Raw genomic sequence first — 17,014 nt, forward strand, 5'->3', positions numbered from 1 at the left:
ATAGTTTTAGGCTCATCCACCTAGCAGCAAACCTGCCTATTGCATATCAGCCCTCATATAATTTCCATTGAAGTCCATAATTGAAGTGGGGAGTGGTTCATTTACAAATGTGTAGCAAGTGGAATAACAATCCTATATAACATTCCTAAGGGGAGAGAAAACGTCGGTAACATATGTCTTAATTATGGAAAAGAAATTCACTGAGAAAATGTTCATTTCATGGAACAGATTTCCTTGGATGACGGTGGAGGCTGCAGGCATTGATTCATTTCTATTCACAAAGTAATGTGTTGGTGTACAATACAAGTAACTCAAGACAAGGTGTTGTAATTGCAACATACTTGGGAGGACTGGATGGTTTTGGACCTATGTTCCGAAGTCACTCCTTAAATGGATTTTGCTTGTGTCCTTTCGAGGTCTACTGCTGACTAATTGATGGAGACATTATGATAAAGATAATTTAAGCTTCTTAATGCACATGGATAGCAGTGAGTTGAGGGGCGCATAGGTTAAGTTATTATATTTTACATTAGGATTAACAGTGGGATTACATTAGGATTTACATTAGGATTAGCACTGCTGCCTCACAGCGCCAGAGACCTGGGGTCAATTCTCACTTCAGGTGACTCTGTGTAGAGTTTGCATATTCTCCCTGTGTCTGCGTGGGTTAATTCCGGGTGCTCCGGTTTCTTCCCACAGTACAAAAATGTGCAGGTTAGGTGAATTGGCCATGCCAAGTTGCCCGTAGTGTTAGGTGAAGGGGTAAATGTAGGGTAATGGGTCTGGGTGGGTTTCGCTTCGGTGGGTCGGTGTGGACTTGTTGGGCCGAAGGGCCTGTTTCCACACTGTAAGTAATCTACTCTATCTTCAACCTCGGCACAACATCATGGGCTGTACTTTTCTATGTTTTATGTTCTTTTACATTGCAAACAAATCTGATACGGTACTATTCATGTTAGTAGTTTAACTATCTGTAATGACATATGTTAATTCCCACAGCATTGTTGTGCGTTTTGATGGTGACAATTGATAATAGTTCGTTGGCACCTGTGTAAGGCTCTGGCACATTAATTTCAATTGCTCATGTTTTAATGGTGACACTTCCAATGCACAATTCCTCCATAGGTGGTGCTGTGATTCTATTCTCACCTACACAGCCCATTTCAGCCCATCCTTGAGAACATCTATTAGCTTTCTACAAGCTTTCAGATCTGCAGGTGCTTGGCTAGTTGTAGATCATCATATCCAGAGTGGAGAGAATTTTTATTTCTTCTAATTCATTACATTTTTTTCTGAAACAAAATTAAACTTGACAGCCGGCTCCGTAATATGCGGATAAATCATTTGGTTTCTCCTGTTCTGGCAAATAAATAAATGCTTGCTTTCATTATTTAGTGTTCTCAACTCTGAATCTGATGATATTTTGGGCTTTAGGATTCATTGCATTAAGATGAGCACATAAATAAACTAACAGATAAATGGTTCTTCTTCACCCTGTAGTAAACAAGAGTATGTTCTTGACTTCAGAATTTCAAAGTTAGGGAGTTCTTTCTCTCCTCTTCGTTAAAGCTTCATGATGTTTTATGTTTGAATCAACACAAGCTAACTGATTTCTTCTGCTACATTCATTCTTCCCCTCTACATACTCCACCCCACTGCATTCTGCCTACTGTCTGTCACAGCTCTACAAGTAAAGAGTAGATTCCCTAAAGTATGGAAACAGGCCCTTCGGCCCAAATCCACACCGACCCTCCGAAGAGTAACCCGCCCAGACCCATTCCCGTAACTTATATGTACCCCTGACTAATGCACTAACACAAGGGGCAATTTAGCATGGCCAATTCCCCGGGCCTGCATATCTTGGGGTTGTGGGAGGAAACCGGAATACTCAGAGGAAACCCACACAGACACGGGGAGAATGTGCAAACTCCACACAGACAAGGTTCGAATCAAAACAAACCATGAGGCACCATGCCGCCCTTAATTCTGGATTCATTGACATTATTAGTTTACTTACAAGTCTATTTCATTTCTACTTAGTGAGCTGATTCTCTTCAGGTTGTTTTTGAGAAAAATACCGAAGGATTATTTCTTGTCAACTGAAGTATTACCAAGAGAGGATACTGCACCTATTGTAGGAATGCAATATGAAGATGTCCACATTGGGAAGGGGAAGATTGCAAAAGGGCATTTCTGCTGCTTATAGGTCTCTGATAATGTGAACCAGTGCAAAAGCACACACACAGACATAGACACAGACACAGACACACCACACACACTATAAATTGTTGGAAAAACTCAGCAGGTTCGGCACCATCTGTGTAAAGAAATCAGAGTTAACATTTCAGGTCAAGTGAATCTTCCTCAGAACTGTCCTGAGGAACAGTCACTTGACCTGAAACTTTAACTCTCATTTTTCTCCACAGATGCTGCCCAATCTGCTGAGATTTTCCAGCAATATCTGTTTTTGTTTCCGATTTACAGCATCTGCACTTCTCTCCATTTTTCTCGAGCTTTTTTCACCTTCGGTAGAACAGGAGAATCAGAGGACATTTGAAACGCAGTATACTTAAATCCAATCCATGGAAACAAAATTCGCTGGAAAAATATTTGTTTTATCGAACAAGTTTCCTTGGATAATGGTGGGCGTTGATTCATTTCCATTCAGAAAGTAACATTTTGATGTACGATATAAGTAATTTGAAATAAGGTGTTATAATTGCAACATACTTGGGAGGAACGGATGGTTTAGTCTTACAGTTCCAAAGCCACTCCTTAACTGGATTTTCCTTCTATCCTTGCGAGGTCTAATTGATGTCCAATTGATGGAGACATTGCTCACAAATCTCATTAGCATTGCATCATGTGGCTCTCTGATAATAGAAGGCAACCATCATTCTGTTCATCACTTCCTCTGTTTGTGAATATAATTGATTTCTTCCAACCTTTTTGTGTTGAGTGGTGTGATCTTCTTGGGAAATATCAGAAGTAATCATTGTTTGAACCTTATGTGCAATGCTACTGCTGATTCCCCAGTAATATGACAAAAACAAGTGAAAGCTCTTCAAAATTCATGCCAGCCTTTGTTCATTGTAGTACCATTTCTTCTGCATCAGAAGGTTGTATGTTCAAGTTCCACTCGAGATGTGATGAAAAGCAGAATACTGCAAATACTGTAAACTTGAAATCAATCCAGAAAATGCATGGATAAACTCAGCAGCTTAGAGAGCATCTTTGTAGAAAGAGAGATTAATATTTCAAGTCTGTGATCATACATTAGAACTGGAAAATGTTGGAGATACCATAGGCTTCGAGCAAGGAGTGAAAGCAGGAAGGGTTGTGATGGTGAAAGACAGGGGGGAATGAATGACATATAAGTTAGTCTTCCAGGGCCAAAGAAAGTCAAGATGGGCCAATAAAAGAAACAAAGTTGTCAAATAGAAGTGTGCTGAGCTGGTGTGCAGCCAACTGAATTAAAAGAAAAGATGAAGTAAGGGAGGGAAATGAAACAAAATGAAGGACAGGATTTGTGGTCTGAAATTTCTGAAGTCAGTGCTGTGTCCAGAAGACTGTAACATGACTAACTGAAAAATGAGAGGCCATTCCTGAAACTTACATTGAACCTTATTAGAACAGCAAGTAGAGGTCATAGATTTCAGCATAAGATCAACGGGAGAATTTAAATGACAGGCCCCTAGGAGCCTGGGATCATGCTTGCAGAGAGATGTTCCACACTGTAGTCATCCGATTGGCATTTGGTTTCTGCACCACAGATTGACAGAATTGCTGTTTCATTCAGAGGGGGTGCTGAGTCTTGGCTAATACGGAAGAGGAATTTGAAAGATATGTTACATTTCCTAATATTTGCACAGAAAAGTGCCATGGTCAGAAACTGAAGTGTTAGGGCTGGCTGAGAAGTGAACCAGGCTATCAAGGAATGAATGCTCCTCTTGGAAGGCTGAAATAGAAGGCAAGGAAGGACGTCTTGGTGGGGGCACTATGCTGGAGATGGTAGAAATAATGTAATATATCTAAAAATGGGGTGTGGAGGGAAGTGGATTGGAAGGTGTGGACAAGGATAGGTTTATCATGGCTTTAGAAGAAGAGGTGTGAGACCAGAAATGGGGGAAATGTGGTGTCAACTACGGTGGAGGAAGTCATCGCGTGAGGAGATATGAAGCACTTGTCTAAGATTGCATCATCAAAACAGTGACAGAGAAAAAGGAAGTATAGAATAGAAACTTTACAGGGTGTAAGCTGTTAGCAATCTAAGGTGGTTGTGGTGGCAGTGGGAGTTATTACTTGATGATCTGTTATCAGGGAAAGAGACAAAGGAGTCAAGGAAGGGAAGGGAAGAATCTGAGATGAACCATTTAAAACAGAAGGTGAAAACTGAAAGCAAGATTGATTTATCCAATTTGGGGTGAAATGGACAAAGCGTCAATACAGTCATCATTGTACAAGAAAAGGATTTGAGGGATTCAGCCAGGATTGGACTGGAACAAGAAATGTAAGATGTGTCTAACAAATATGGAAGCATAGTGAGGATCCGTGTATATATCATTAGCCTTTATTTGAAGGGAATGCAATGGAAAATGAGAGAAATTGTTCAATAAGGTAACATGTTCAGCTAAGTGAAGCAGGGTGGTGCTAGACAGAGACTGCTTAGGCCTCCATTTCAACAAGGAGCACAGAGCTTTTATAGTACTCTGGTGAGGGATAGAGGTATATAGATCAGACGTCAGTGAAAATAGAGCCAGAGAATTAGAAACTTTTCTTCGAAAAGATACATTTTGAAAGAGGGTGGACAAGGGTGGGGGTGGGGAGAAGTTGAGGGATAAGTGGGGCCAGAGCAGTTTGAAACAGTAGGTCCAGTAGGGGGAGGTCTGTGTACGCATCAGCAGAGAATGTAGAAATGAGCTGAACAGGGTTGAGGAACAGTAACTAGGAAATCATTGATGAAGATCACTGGAGGAGATGAGGTCAGTGACTGATCTGGAAACAACAGATTGATGTTTGTCAAATCATGGTCCAATGGGAGATTGGAGGAAATGCTGTGGTGTTGGTGTTCAGTGTCTGCAAAATAAAAGTCAGTTCACCACATGACAACAGCACTGGCCTTGCCAACAGCTTCACTAACAATATCAGTGTTAGATCTGAGAGGATAGAATATGATAAGTTCAGAAGGAGACAGGTTTGAACAAGTGAAAAAAGAGAAATTGAGATAACTCTGGTCTCACTGTAGATTTCAATGAAAATATCAAGAACTGCTAAAAGGACAGGGTTCAGGTAGGGGATGGAGAAGGTTGGAGATTCATGGAAGGGTTGTTTGAGTGGCAGGAGGACTCCTGCTCAAGGAATTAGGTTTAAGCAAGAGTTGGGTGACAATGCAAAAAGAAGGACTTTGGAAGGATGGTCTTTCAGTTTGCAGCACACCTGCTATAGGCACCTCCTTTGTTTCTTGTTTCATCTCAATTCTCTGGGCCTTGGAGGACTATGACAGCCGCATTTAATCTACCCTCTAAGAGGAGATGATAACCTGGTGGTATGATCACTGAACTATTACTCAAGAAACTGAGGTAATGTTCCAGTTGGTGAAATTTGAATTCAATAACTACCCTTTTTAAAATTCTTTTCGGGGATGTGGGTGTCATTGGCTGGCCCAGCATTTTATTGCCTGTCCCTAGTTGCCCTTGAGAAGGCAATGGTGAGCTGCTTTTTTGAACCTCTGCAGTCCACCTTGATCCACAATGCCATTAGGGAGGGAATTCTAGGGGTTCAAAGTTTGTGCGAAGATTTGTAGCTCGGGTGCTCGTTGTTGTGGTTCTGTTCGCCGAGCTGGAAGTTTTTGTTGCAAACGTTTCGTCCCCTGGCTAGGCGACATCATCAGTGCTTTGGAGCCTTCTGCGAAGCGCTTCTTTGATGTTTCTTCCGGTATTTATAGTGGTCTGTCCTTGCCGCTTCTGATTGTCAGTTTCAGTTGTCCACTGTAGTGGTTGGTATATTGGGTCCAGGTCGATGTGTTTGTTGATGGAGTTTGTGGATGAATGCCATGCCTCTAGGAATTCCTTGGCTGTTTTCTGTCTGGCTTGCCCTATGATAGTAGTGTTGTCCCAGTCGAATTCAAACAGCCAGGGAATTCCTAGAGGCATGGCATTCATCCACAAACTCCATCAACAAACACATCGACCTGGACCCAATATACCAATCACTACAGCGGACAGCTGAAACTGACAACCGGAAGCGGCAAGGACAGACCACTATAAATACCGGAAGAAACATCAAAGAAGCGCTTCGCAGGAGGCTCCAAAGCACTGATGATGTCACCTAGCCGGGGGATGAAACGTTTGCAACAAAAACTTCCAGCTCGACGAACAGAATTCTAGGATTTTGACTCAGCAACAGTGATGGAACAGCGACATTTTTCCAAGTCAGAATGGTGAGTAGCTTGGAGGGGAACTTGAAGATGGTGGTGTCCACATGTATCTGTTGCCCTTGTTTTTTCTAGATGGAAGTGATTGTGGGTTTGGAAGGTGCTGTCTGAGGATCTTTGGTGAATTTCTGCAGTGCATCTAATAGTAAGTACACACTGTTGCTACTGAGCGTTGGTGGTGGAGGGAGTGGATGTTTGTAGATATGGTGCCAGTCAAGTGGGCTGCTTTGTCCTGGATGGTGTCAAGCTTCCTGAGTGTTACTGTAGCTGCACTCATCCATGCAAGTCGGGAGTATTCCATTACACTCCTGACTTGTGCCTTGTATATTGTGGACAGGCTTTGGGGAGTCAGGGGGTTTGGTATTCACCACAGTATTCCTCGCCTCTGACTTGCTCTTGTAGTTGTTGTGTTTATACGGTGAGTTCAGTTGAGTTTCTGGTCAACGATAACTCCCAGGATGTTGACAGTGGGAATTCAGTGAAGATAACACCATTAAATACCAAGTTGGGGGGGGGGGGTGGTGGTTTAGATTGTCTCTTATTGGCGATGGTCATAGCTTGGCATTTGTGTGGCGCGAATGTTACTTGCCATTTGTCAGCCCAAGTCTAGATGTTGAGATGAAAATGTGTTGCTGGAAAAGCACAGCAGGTCAGGCAGCATCCAAGGAACAGGAGAATCGATGTTTCGGGCATAAGCCCTTCTTCAGGATTCCTGAAGAAGGGCTTATGCTCAAAACGTTTATTCTCCTGTTCCTTGGATGCTGCCTGACCTGCTGTGCTTTTCCAACAACACATTTTCAGCTCTGATCTCCAGCATCTGCAGTCCTCACTTTCTCCTCAAGTCTGGATATTGTCCAGATCTTGTTGTATTTGAATGTGGATTGCTTCAGTATCTAAGGAGTAGTGAATGGTACTGAACATTATGCAATCATTGGCAAACATCGTCTTATATTCTGACCTTATGATAGGGAGAAGGTCATTGATGAAGCAGCTAAGATGGATGGGCTTGGGACACTACCCTGAGGAACGCCTGCAGAGATGCTCTGGAGTGGAGAGGATTGGCCTCCAAAAAACACTGCCACCTTCCTATGTGTCAGGCATAATTCCAACCTCCAGAGAGTTTGCCTCTGATATCCATTGATTCCAGATTTTCCAGGGGTCCTTGATGGCACACTCAGTTGAATGATGTCAATTGTTGTCACTCTCAACTCACCTCTGGAATTCAGGTCTTTTGTCCACTAAGGCTGTAATGAGGTCTGGAATTAAGAGTCCAGTGATGACCATATAATCACTGTTAATTGTCAGAAAAACCCATCTGGTTTACTTGTTTCCTTTAGGGAAAGAAATCTGCCATCTTTATCTGGTCTGGCCGACATGTAGCTCCAGACCCGCAGCAATGTGGCAGACTCTCAACTGCCTTTTGAAATGGCCTAGCAAGCCACTCAATTGTGTCAATTGGTATGAAGTCTCAAAAAGAAATGAACTGGATAGATCACTTGGTATCGACCCAGACACTGGAAATGATTTGGGCAAAAACATTGCAAAATCATTCTGACTAACATATGGGGTTAGTGCCAAAGTTGGAAGAACTGTATCACAGACTAGGCAAGTAACAGCCTGATGTGGTCATACTCATAGTATCATACCTTATAGAGTATGTGCCAGACACCGCCATCACCATCCCCAGATATGTCCTATCCCACTGTCCCAGAGATGGTGGCACAGTACTATATAGACACAGACCCCATGAAGTCTCATGGCATCAGGTCAAACACTGGCAAAGGATCCTTCTGCTCATTACCACGTGTACCATCTTCCCTCAGCAGATGACTAACTACTCCTCCATGTTGAACAACACTTGGAGAAAGTACTGACACTGGCAACGACATAGAAAGTAATCTAGGTGGAGGATTTCAATGTCCGTTACCAAGAATAACTTGGCAGCAGCACTCCTGATAACGCTTGTTGGATCTTAAAGGACACAGCTGCCAGACTGGGTCTACAGTAGGTGGAGGGGAAACATACTTATCTGACCATCATTGTTACCAAGCTGCCAGCTGCAGATGCATCTGACCCTGATAATATCAGTAAGAGTGACCACTGCACAGTCCTTATGGAGACAAAGTCCCACCTTCACATTGAGAATACCCTCCAACATATGTGGCACTATCACTGTGCTAAATCACACAGACTTTGAACAGATGTAGCAACTCAAGACTGGGCATCCATGAGGCTCTCTGGGCTATCAACAGCAGTAGAACTGTACTCCAGCACAATTTGCAACTTGTTGGCTCAGCATAATCCCCCACTCAACCATTACCATCAGGCTAGGGGATCAACCCTGGCTCAATGAAGAGTGCGGGAGAACATGCCAGGAGCAACACCAGGCATACCCGAAGATAAGGTGTCAACCTGATGAAACTGCAAAACAGGACTACTTGTATGCCAAACAGTACAGGCGGCAAGTGATAGACTGAGTTAAGCGACTCCATAATCAATAGATCAGATTTAAGCTTAACATTCATGTTACATTCAGTGGTGAATGGTGGTGGACAATTAAACAAGGAGAAGGCTCCACAAATATCCCCATCCTCATTGACGGTGAATCCAAACACATCAGTGGAAAAGATAAGTGGAAACATGTACAACAATTTTCAGTCAACGTGCCCAATAAATAAACTATCTCGCCACCTCCACAGGGAGCCAACATCACAGATGTGAGTCTTCAGCCAATTCAATTCAGTTCATGTGATATCAAGAAAGAGTTGGAGGTGCTGGATACTGCAAAGGCTATGGGGTCTGGCAACATTCTGGCAATAGGAATGAAGACTTGTGCTCTCGAACTTGCCATAGCTGGCACATAGGAGGATGGTTGTGGCTGTTGGATGTCAGTCATCCTTGCTCTAGGAGATTGCTGCAGGACTCCTTCAGGATAATGTCCTAGGCCCAACCATCTTCAGCTGTTTCATCATCAACTTTCCCTTCATCATAACTCAAAAGTGGGGAGTTTGCCGATGATTGCACAATGTTCAGCATCATTTACAACTCCTCAGATACTGAATCCGTCCATGTTCAAATAGAATAAGACCTGGACAATATCCAGGCTTAGGATGGTAAGTAACATTCACATCACACAAATGCCAGACAATGACCATCTTCAATAAGACACAATCTAACTACTCCCCGTGATATTCTATAATGTTACTGTCAGTGAATGCCCTGCTATCAACATCCTGGAGTTTCTATCAATCTGACTATCCCATTGCTACAAGAGGGGGTCAAAGGCTTGGAATACTGCAGTGAATAACTCACCACCTGACTCCCCAAAGCCTGTCCATCATCTACAAGGCACACTCCCCACTTGTCTGGATTAGTGCAGCCCCAACAACAGCTTGACAAAATCCAGGACAAAGCAGCCCACTCGACTGGCACCATATTCATAAGCAGTCATTCTAACACCAACGCTCAGAAGCAGCAGTATGTACTAGCTACAAGATGCTCTGCAGAAATTCAAAGATACTTAGACACCTCCTTCCAAGGACAGTAGATATATCGGGCCACCACATCTGCAAGTTTCTCTCCAAGCCACTCACCATTCTGACTTGAAAATATATTGCCAACTGTCACTGGATCAAAATCCTGGAATTCCCTCCCTAATAGCCTTGTGGGTCAACCTACAGCACATGGACTGCAACAGTTCAAGAAAGCAGCTCAAGAAAAATTAGGGATGGCAATAAATGCTGGCACAGCAGACAGTACCCTCTTGCCTTGAGTCAATTAAAAATGCCTTATTATCAACATTCCTTTTGTCCTTGTCCCATTTACTCCATCCTTAAAGCCATCACATCTCTCGCTTTCCTCAGTTCTGATGAAAGGTTACAGACCTGAAACATTAACTGTTCTTTTCTCTCTACACAACACTACCTAACCTGCAATGTTAGCTGTCAAGTTTTCTGCTTTCAGTTGAGCACTAAATGCAGGTTGACAGTTCAGTCCAAAGCTGAGAATCTGCTTGTTTGTTGAAACTGCCATATTTTAGATGAAACATTAACCCAAGGCCTTCTCTGCCCCTCAGTTGGACATAATGATTGACACTATCCAAAACTGATTGTGTTGACAGATCTCCGGCCAATATCTAACATCATAAAGACAAATTATCTGATTGTAGCATGTGGAATCTTCCTGTGTACAGACTGGCCACTGTATTTCTGAAAAAACAGTTGCAAATACATCTCAAAGACCTTTGCTGCCTCTGAGGTTCTTTGTGATGTCTTGAGGTAATGTAAAGTTGTTATATAATTGCAAACATTTCTTGTGAGCCATAACTTAACAGTCTGTCAGAAATTGCATTGATTTTTATTTTCAGTTCCAAATCCAGTCCTCCCATCAGAATCAGTAAGAAAGTAAACTGGTGCTTGAAATTGAGAATTATTTCTATATTTTCATTATGGAATGGTTAGCCTAGGTCTCCTGCAATCTTGCTAATTGTCCTTTCCGACTGGCAAAAAAAAAAGATGATTGCATTTGCCAGCATCTCACAACATTTTTTTTTCAATTTATAGCAAGTCCTCAATTAACAGTAGCGATCATTTCCAAATTCATTTGCTCCTCTGTTCCCAATGCAAATTGGCTCTATTGTAAATTCATGATTGGCGAACACTTCTCTGTGAGCTGTGTCGCAGTGCATCAGTTACAATGTTAAGTAGGTAAAAGCCAGCCCCACACTACAGTGCTTAAACAGACGAATCTAGTTGAAATAAAACAGTCCCCTCAGTAAGACTGACACAGCTGAATGATGCTTGATATTTGCTTTGACTCTGCTAAATAATAACTTAGAATTGCTTTGACTTTGCAGAAAAATGCATAAGATTTATTCCCACCTCAAGATGCAAATATTCACGAACAAATGCTGCTTTTGACAACACAATTGGTGAACCTGACTTCAGGGTCCAACTGAATAACCTATTGGTGCATGTCCAATAAACAAGGTAAATAAAAAAAATCCCCAAGGCACACATTTGTAAAATCTTTGCGATCAAATAAGATTAATTTGTAATTCTTCACCGTGTTCATGCATCTGAAAGAAAAAGCTTGAAATACCGCAAAGAACTAGCATTGAAATTCCAGTTATGGTTAAATAAGCAATACTGCTGGTCTTACAACTGGCAGCCCAGTAATGTTGGAGATTAAGCATTTTATTACAGCAGATTTTCACTTTAATGCAAATATCCCCCCCCCCGCAACCCCCCCTCCCCACTGCCAATCATTACACACACTGAGAATTTTGGTTTCAGTTAAACAAGCCAGATGATCTCTGTTCATTAACAGAGGGAAGAACAATTGAAATCTAGTTCAACTGTGCTGTTGCATATATCTTAAAGTGGCTGATCTTACTATTTTTGGCTAAGTCAGAGTTGCATTGAGGTTTTTGGAGGGATTTCCACTATGAAGTCGAGGGGATTTTCTCTCCAAATCGCATTAACTACTGACTACCTCCCTATGGCATCTGCCACGTCTGATTCTCGCTCCACCTTACCAAGCACTGTACCCGGAACAACTTGCCACTCAGCAGATAGCTTGGAGTTCATTGGCATCCCTAGCACTGGCACCGTCTTTAAAAGGCTGTTGTGTACCCAGACTGGCGTGCTCAGTCTGGAGCTGCCTTGCACAACTCCTGGATGTGGAAGCTGGGATATTGGTGCCATGTTGTATGGACATGGACCTGGGGGTCCTGCTGGATGAGGCAGTACAGAGATGAGACTCTCTGTTTCTCCCTAGATCAACTGTAGAGGTCACAGCACCAGAACGTGCCCATCTGATCCTAGGTTGCCACCCAGTTTAAAGCACTGTCAGTGATCTGGAGGAATATATACAGTAAAGTAAGGAGAAGATCAGTTACTTTGTGCAAGTCACCAGTGTAAGTGCCACTATCTTCCCTCTGAATTCTCACACTCGCTCTATCTCTTCTACTGTACCAACCTCCCATTAAGGCTCATGCTTTATCACTGTCACTATTCCCTCACTTGCTGTCATCACCATGACCCCTGACACCATTATCCCTGTATACCTTCTGCTCTGCTGATCCACTCATTCTGAACACCTCCCTACCTGCACTGATAATGACAACTGTACCATTCACTTTCATCTTTTGTGATATCTGTCTCTCTTATTCTGGTAGGAAGGTAGTCCCAAATAGGGTAGAAAGATTCAAGACCTTTGGTGGGTTGCCTGAAATTCAACTTCTGAACCCTTGTGTGGAGAACATCCTTAATGTGACCACCCAAAGTGGCTGACTGACTATTTCCAAAATAGTTTGAAACGTCAATTCTCCCTCTCCTCCAATGCTGCCTGACCTGCTGTGTTTTTCCAGCGCCACACTCTCGATTCTGATCTCCAGCATCTGCAGTTCTCACTTTTTCCTCCAGACTATTACCTTGAACTGGTATCAGAGGCTGCCTTTGACCTTCTGTGCAGGACTCAGAGTAAAGCCCTTGACTTACCTGAGGCCAGCTGATAACCATGGCAACCAAGGTTTCTTCCTTTATGCCTGTGTAAAACGGAGTGGAGGTCCAAAGTAATATGAAGCTCGTATCTGCAGCTCAGAGGCAAAATGCAAAGAGGCAATGCAATGCAAGGCAGGAATGTTGTAAGGTAGGCCCAGAATGAGTTTGCAAAATGACAGCGAGCAAACAGCCTGGAAATGCAGCTTGGTCCAGTCCATGAGCTAGGTGTGTGTTCCTGAGTGCTTGCTGCTGCATTACAATAACACTTACCAATAGAGCTTTAAAGTGCAGAAGTGTTTTGCCTGTGGCTCAGGCATGTGTCATGAGGTTGGCACTTTAGATACCAATAACTGTGGACATGGCATGTGTGTGGTCAGAGCGCATGGAGATTCACTTCCTCAGGGGACTCACTTCTCCTCTCGCAGTTTGTAGGTTTGCCAAAATCATTGGCACCTTATAATTCAGCTTATTCCACACTCAGTAATTTGCATTCATAGTAATTTGGGCAAAATCACTTCCTACATCAATGTAATTTTACTTCTTTTGATTATCCATCCTTCAGCTACACTGCGAGATTGCCTGAACTCAGTGACATGAACTCAGACTAAGCAACATAAAGATAGGTGTGGAAAAGGGAAGTGTATTCTTTTGAGGCTCTAGTGGAATACTTGTGTTTAAAACTACTTTTCCCACCACAAAAAGAATTCATATGGATCACAGCAGCAACTAACCATGTATTAGGAAATGGGTAGCTATTCATTCTAAAGGACAGAATACAATCTGAAATGCCAAATGTGTTATTTAGTTTTGTGAGGGAGCTGTACAGTAATATTCTCAAGAAGAAATGAAGAAAACTCTTGCATGACTTTAATGAAAACTTGAGAAGATTTCTTCAGGATATAATCATTGCACTGTTCAACCAGATCACACAGGTTATTTTTAGGCAAAGATATATTTTGAAAATATTTCATGCAGCAATCAAACACCAGCAAGTTATTAGTAATGCAGAACTGTAAATGAAATGGTCCTTCTAACAGTAATTGGCAGAACACTTTAGCACAGGTCAGGTACAATAGAAATGCACGATTCATTTTCATTACTGATTGTTTCCAAATGGTTGCTAATAGGCTGGAACTGGTACTTCCAGTCCTCAGGAACAGGGCTTCTTGCTTCAGATAGCTGCTGGCAAATCAGAAGGTGGCAGTTCTCCAGAAGTTCAGGACAGAGGAGTACAACATTAGATCTGGATCAGGAGCATACATTGGGAACCTGGCTGAATGCCAAAGGGTAGACCCCGACCAGACTGGGCATGGGAGGCCAATGGGATACTGGTTGGCTCTGAGGGTAAAACATTAAGGAAGCCTTTTGTGGGGCTGTTATGGTGGCAATGACCCCATCCTCCACCCCTTCTTCCAACCAACCTCCAAAAGGGGAGTTGAATAGATATCAATCTGTGGTCTACTTGCACATCTGTTCAAGTCAATGAAGGGGATGTGCCATGACTAGCCCTTGGGATCTATTCATTAAAAGTCAGGTGGTGGGGATTTGTCAGAGACCACTGTTGTGGAACAGAAGCTGAGGAACTTAATTGTGTGCAATGGGGGCAACATTCTGGGATACAGAGGTGATTCCAATTGTGAAGGGGGTGGGAAGGAAATACAACATGAAAGGGAAAGAAGTAACATGAGATGAGGGGAGCCATGAACACAGTTGTTTCCATGCTGGGGCAAAGTGCACTACTATATCTCCTGTGATGACCCAAATTGGCTGTGGTTGGGTAAGGTTTATAAAATAGGAATTTGAAGATTTAGATGGGTTTGGTGGGAAAGTGAGGAAGTTCAAAACCAATAGGTTAATGGCAGGGGCTACCATGAAGGGAATGTGTACCTTTGGATTTCACCAATAGGAAGAGTCTGAGTCAGAGACCCACTGTGTGAAGAGCGGCCACTGGTTCTTTCTATTGGGCAGTAAATAACAAATGCAAAATGGAGGGCAAAGTGGCTGTACCACACTTGCAGTCAGCAAGGCAAGATGTGAAACCCATCCAGACTCTAAAGATGAAACACACCTGGAAGCCACACATGCTACATAGATCTTAGCCATTAAATCCCCTGTGTGTAGTCCAACCCCTTACCCCAAGCTCTAATGTCCATATTACGCAGCATCAGGAATCAACCCCACTAAGGGCTGTGAAGATTCAGCCTAGTTGCCAAAATCTTTCATATGCCCAAAGCGTGCATGTTCTGTAGGGGCTTGCTCACATCAAAACCTAGGACTATCCAACATTGTGAAGAGCCAAGATTGGCTAGACTGGGCACCTTCAATGTTATACTTGTGATGGACAGAATGTTGCTATCACAACTGATGGTGAAAAATGAACACATATCAACAAATGAGTTGTGCTATTTACAAGGTTGGATTACTTGTGCCATCTATAAGCCCTTACAAGAACTTCTTTCTTTCCCTCCTACTATGGGTCAGTGTAGTCCTGGGGTTTGCAGTTGAGGTGGAGGAAGCCTATGCCACACTGGTGCCCATTGGCCTGGGATGTTTTGGTGGGGTGATCAGACAGCACAGATATCCTGACTGTGTTCTGCCCAGACAGAGATGTGGCTTCCTTGTCTTGATTTTGATTTGATTTATTACTTTCACAAATACTAAGATACAGTGAAAAGTATTACATTGCATGCTGCCAGACAAATAATACCTTATGTAATTATATCAGGGTAACAGAAGAATGCAGAATATAGTGTTACAGCTGCAGAGAAGGTGCAGAGAAAGATCAAGGGAGGGGTCTTTGATTATGTTGGATGTCTTCCTGAGACAGCAGGAAGTGCACTTGGAATTAATAGATGGATGGCTCATTTTCGTGATGGACTGGGCTGTGTTCACAATTCTGTAATTTCTTGTAGTCTTGGGCAGAGCAGTTGCCATATCAAGTTGTAATGCATCTGGATAGGATGCTTTGTATGGTGCATCAATAAAAAAATCATAGGAGTCATTATGGATATATTGAATTTTCTTAGTTTTCTGAGCAAGTAGAGGCATTGATGTGTGCTTTCTTGACTGTATTGTTGCTATGAATGGAGCAGGATCAATTGTTGGTGATATTTCCTCTGAGGAACTTAGAGCTCTCGACCACCTCCACTATTGATACAGACAGGGGTGTGTCCTCCATTCCACTTCCTGAAGTTGAAGACCAGTTCCTTTATTTTGCTGACATTGAGGGAGAAATTGTTGCATTTACACCATGCCACTAAGATGTCTGTCTCCCTCCTGCACTGTCTCACCGTTGTTTAAGATCTGACCAACTATGGTGGTGTCATCGGCAAAATTATGTATGGGGTTAGAGCTGAATTTCGCAAAACAGTCATGAGTGTATAAGCAGTACAGTAATGAGCTGAGTACACTGCCTTGCAGTGAACCAGTGTTGAGGATTGTAGTGGAGGAGGTGTTATTATCTATCTTTACTGATAACAGGTCAGTGGGTCCAGCAGTAAGAATCCAATTGCAGTGGGTGGAGCAGAGTCCTAGGTCTCAGAGCTTGGAGTTGAGTTCAGTTGGAATTATGGTATTGAAGGCAGAGTTACAGTCAATAAATTGGAGTCTGACATAGAAATCTTTATTATCCAGATGCTCCAGGGATGAGTGTAGGGACAGGGCAATGGTGTCTGCCGTGGATGTACTGTAACAACAGGTGAACTGTAGGAGATCAAGACAATCTGGGAGGCAGAGGTCGATGTGTGCCATTGCTAACCTCTCAAAACTCTTCATAATGGTGGGTGTCAGAGCCATTGGCAGTAGTCATTCAGGTACATTACTTGATTTTTCTTTGGCAGTGGGACACCAATGGTCTTAGACATAGAACAGTGCGGCACATTATGTTATGTTGAACATGACGCCTAAATTAAACTCACCACTTCTGCCTGCCCTTGGTCCATATCCCTCCATTCCTTGCATATTCATGTGCTTATCAAAAAGTCCCTTAAAAGCCCCTATTACATCTGCCTCCACCACTGCCCCTGTGCATTTCAGCCACCTACTCCTCTCTGTGTAAAAAACTTGCCCCTCACATAAT

General features: G+C 42.8%; 1 protein-coding gene across 2 annotated transcripts in view; it reads right to left on the reverse strand.

Moving 5' to 3' along the window:
• Positions 1–17,014, reverse strand: part of tnmd (tenomodulin) — a 212,046-nt gene that overhangs the window by 101,444 nt on the left and 93,588 nt on the right. The window contains exon 1 of one of the 2 annotated variants that reach the window (XM_060832213.1): positions 12,934–13,161. The exons of the other annotated variant lie outside the window; for it this stretch is intronic. Coding sequence (XP_060688196.1) covers positions 12,934–12,954 — 21 coding nt within the window. The 5' untranslated portion in view covers positions 12,955–13,161. Of the gene's footprint in view, positions 1–12,933; positions 13,162–17,014 lie in introns of those variants that run through there. 2 annotated transcript variants of the gene reach the window in all.

Source organism: Hemiscyllium ocellatum, chromosome 11 (genome assembly GCF_020745735.1).
Source record: "Hemiscyllium ocellatum isolate sHemOce1 chromosome 11, sHemOce1.pat.X.cur, whole genome shotgun sequence".
In the NCBI taxonomy this organism is placed as follows: domain Eukaryota; kingdom Metazoa; phylum Chordata; class Chondrichthyes; order Orectolobiformes; family Hemiscylliidae; genus Hemiscyllium; species Hemiscyllium ocellatum.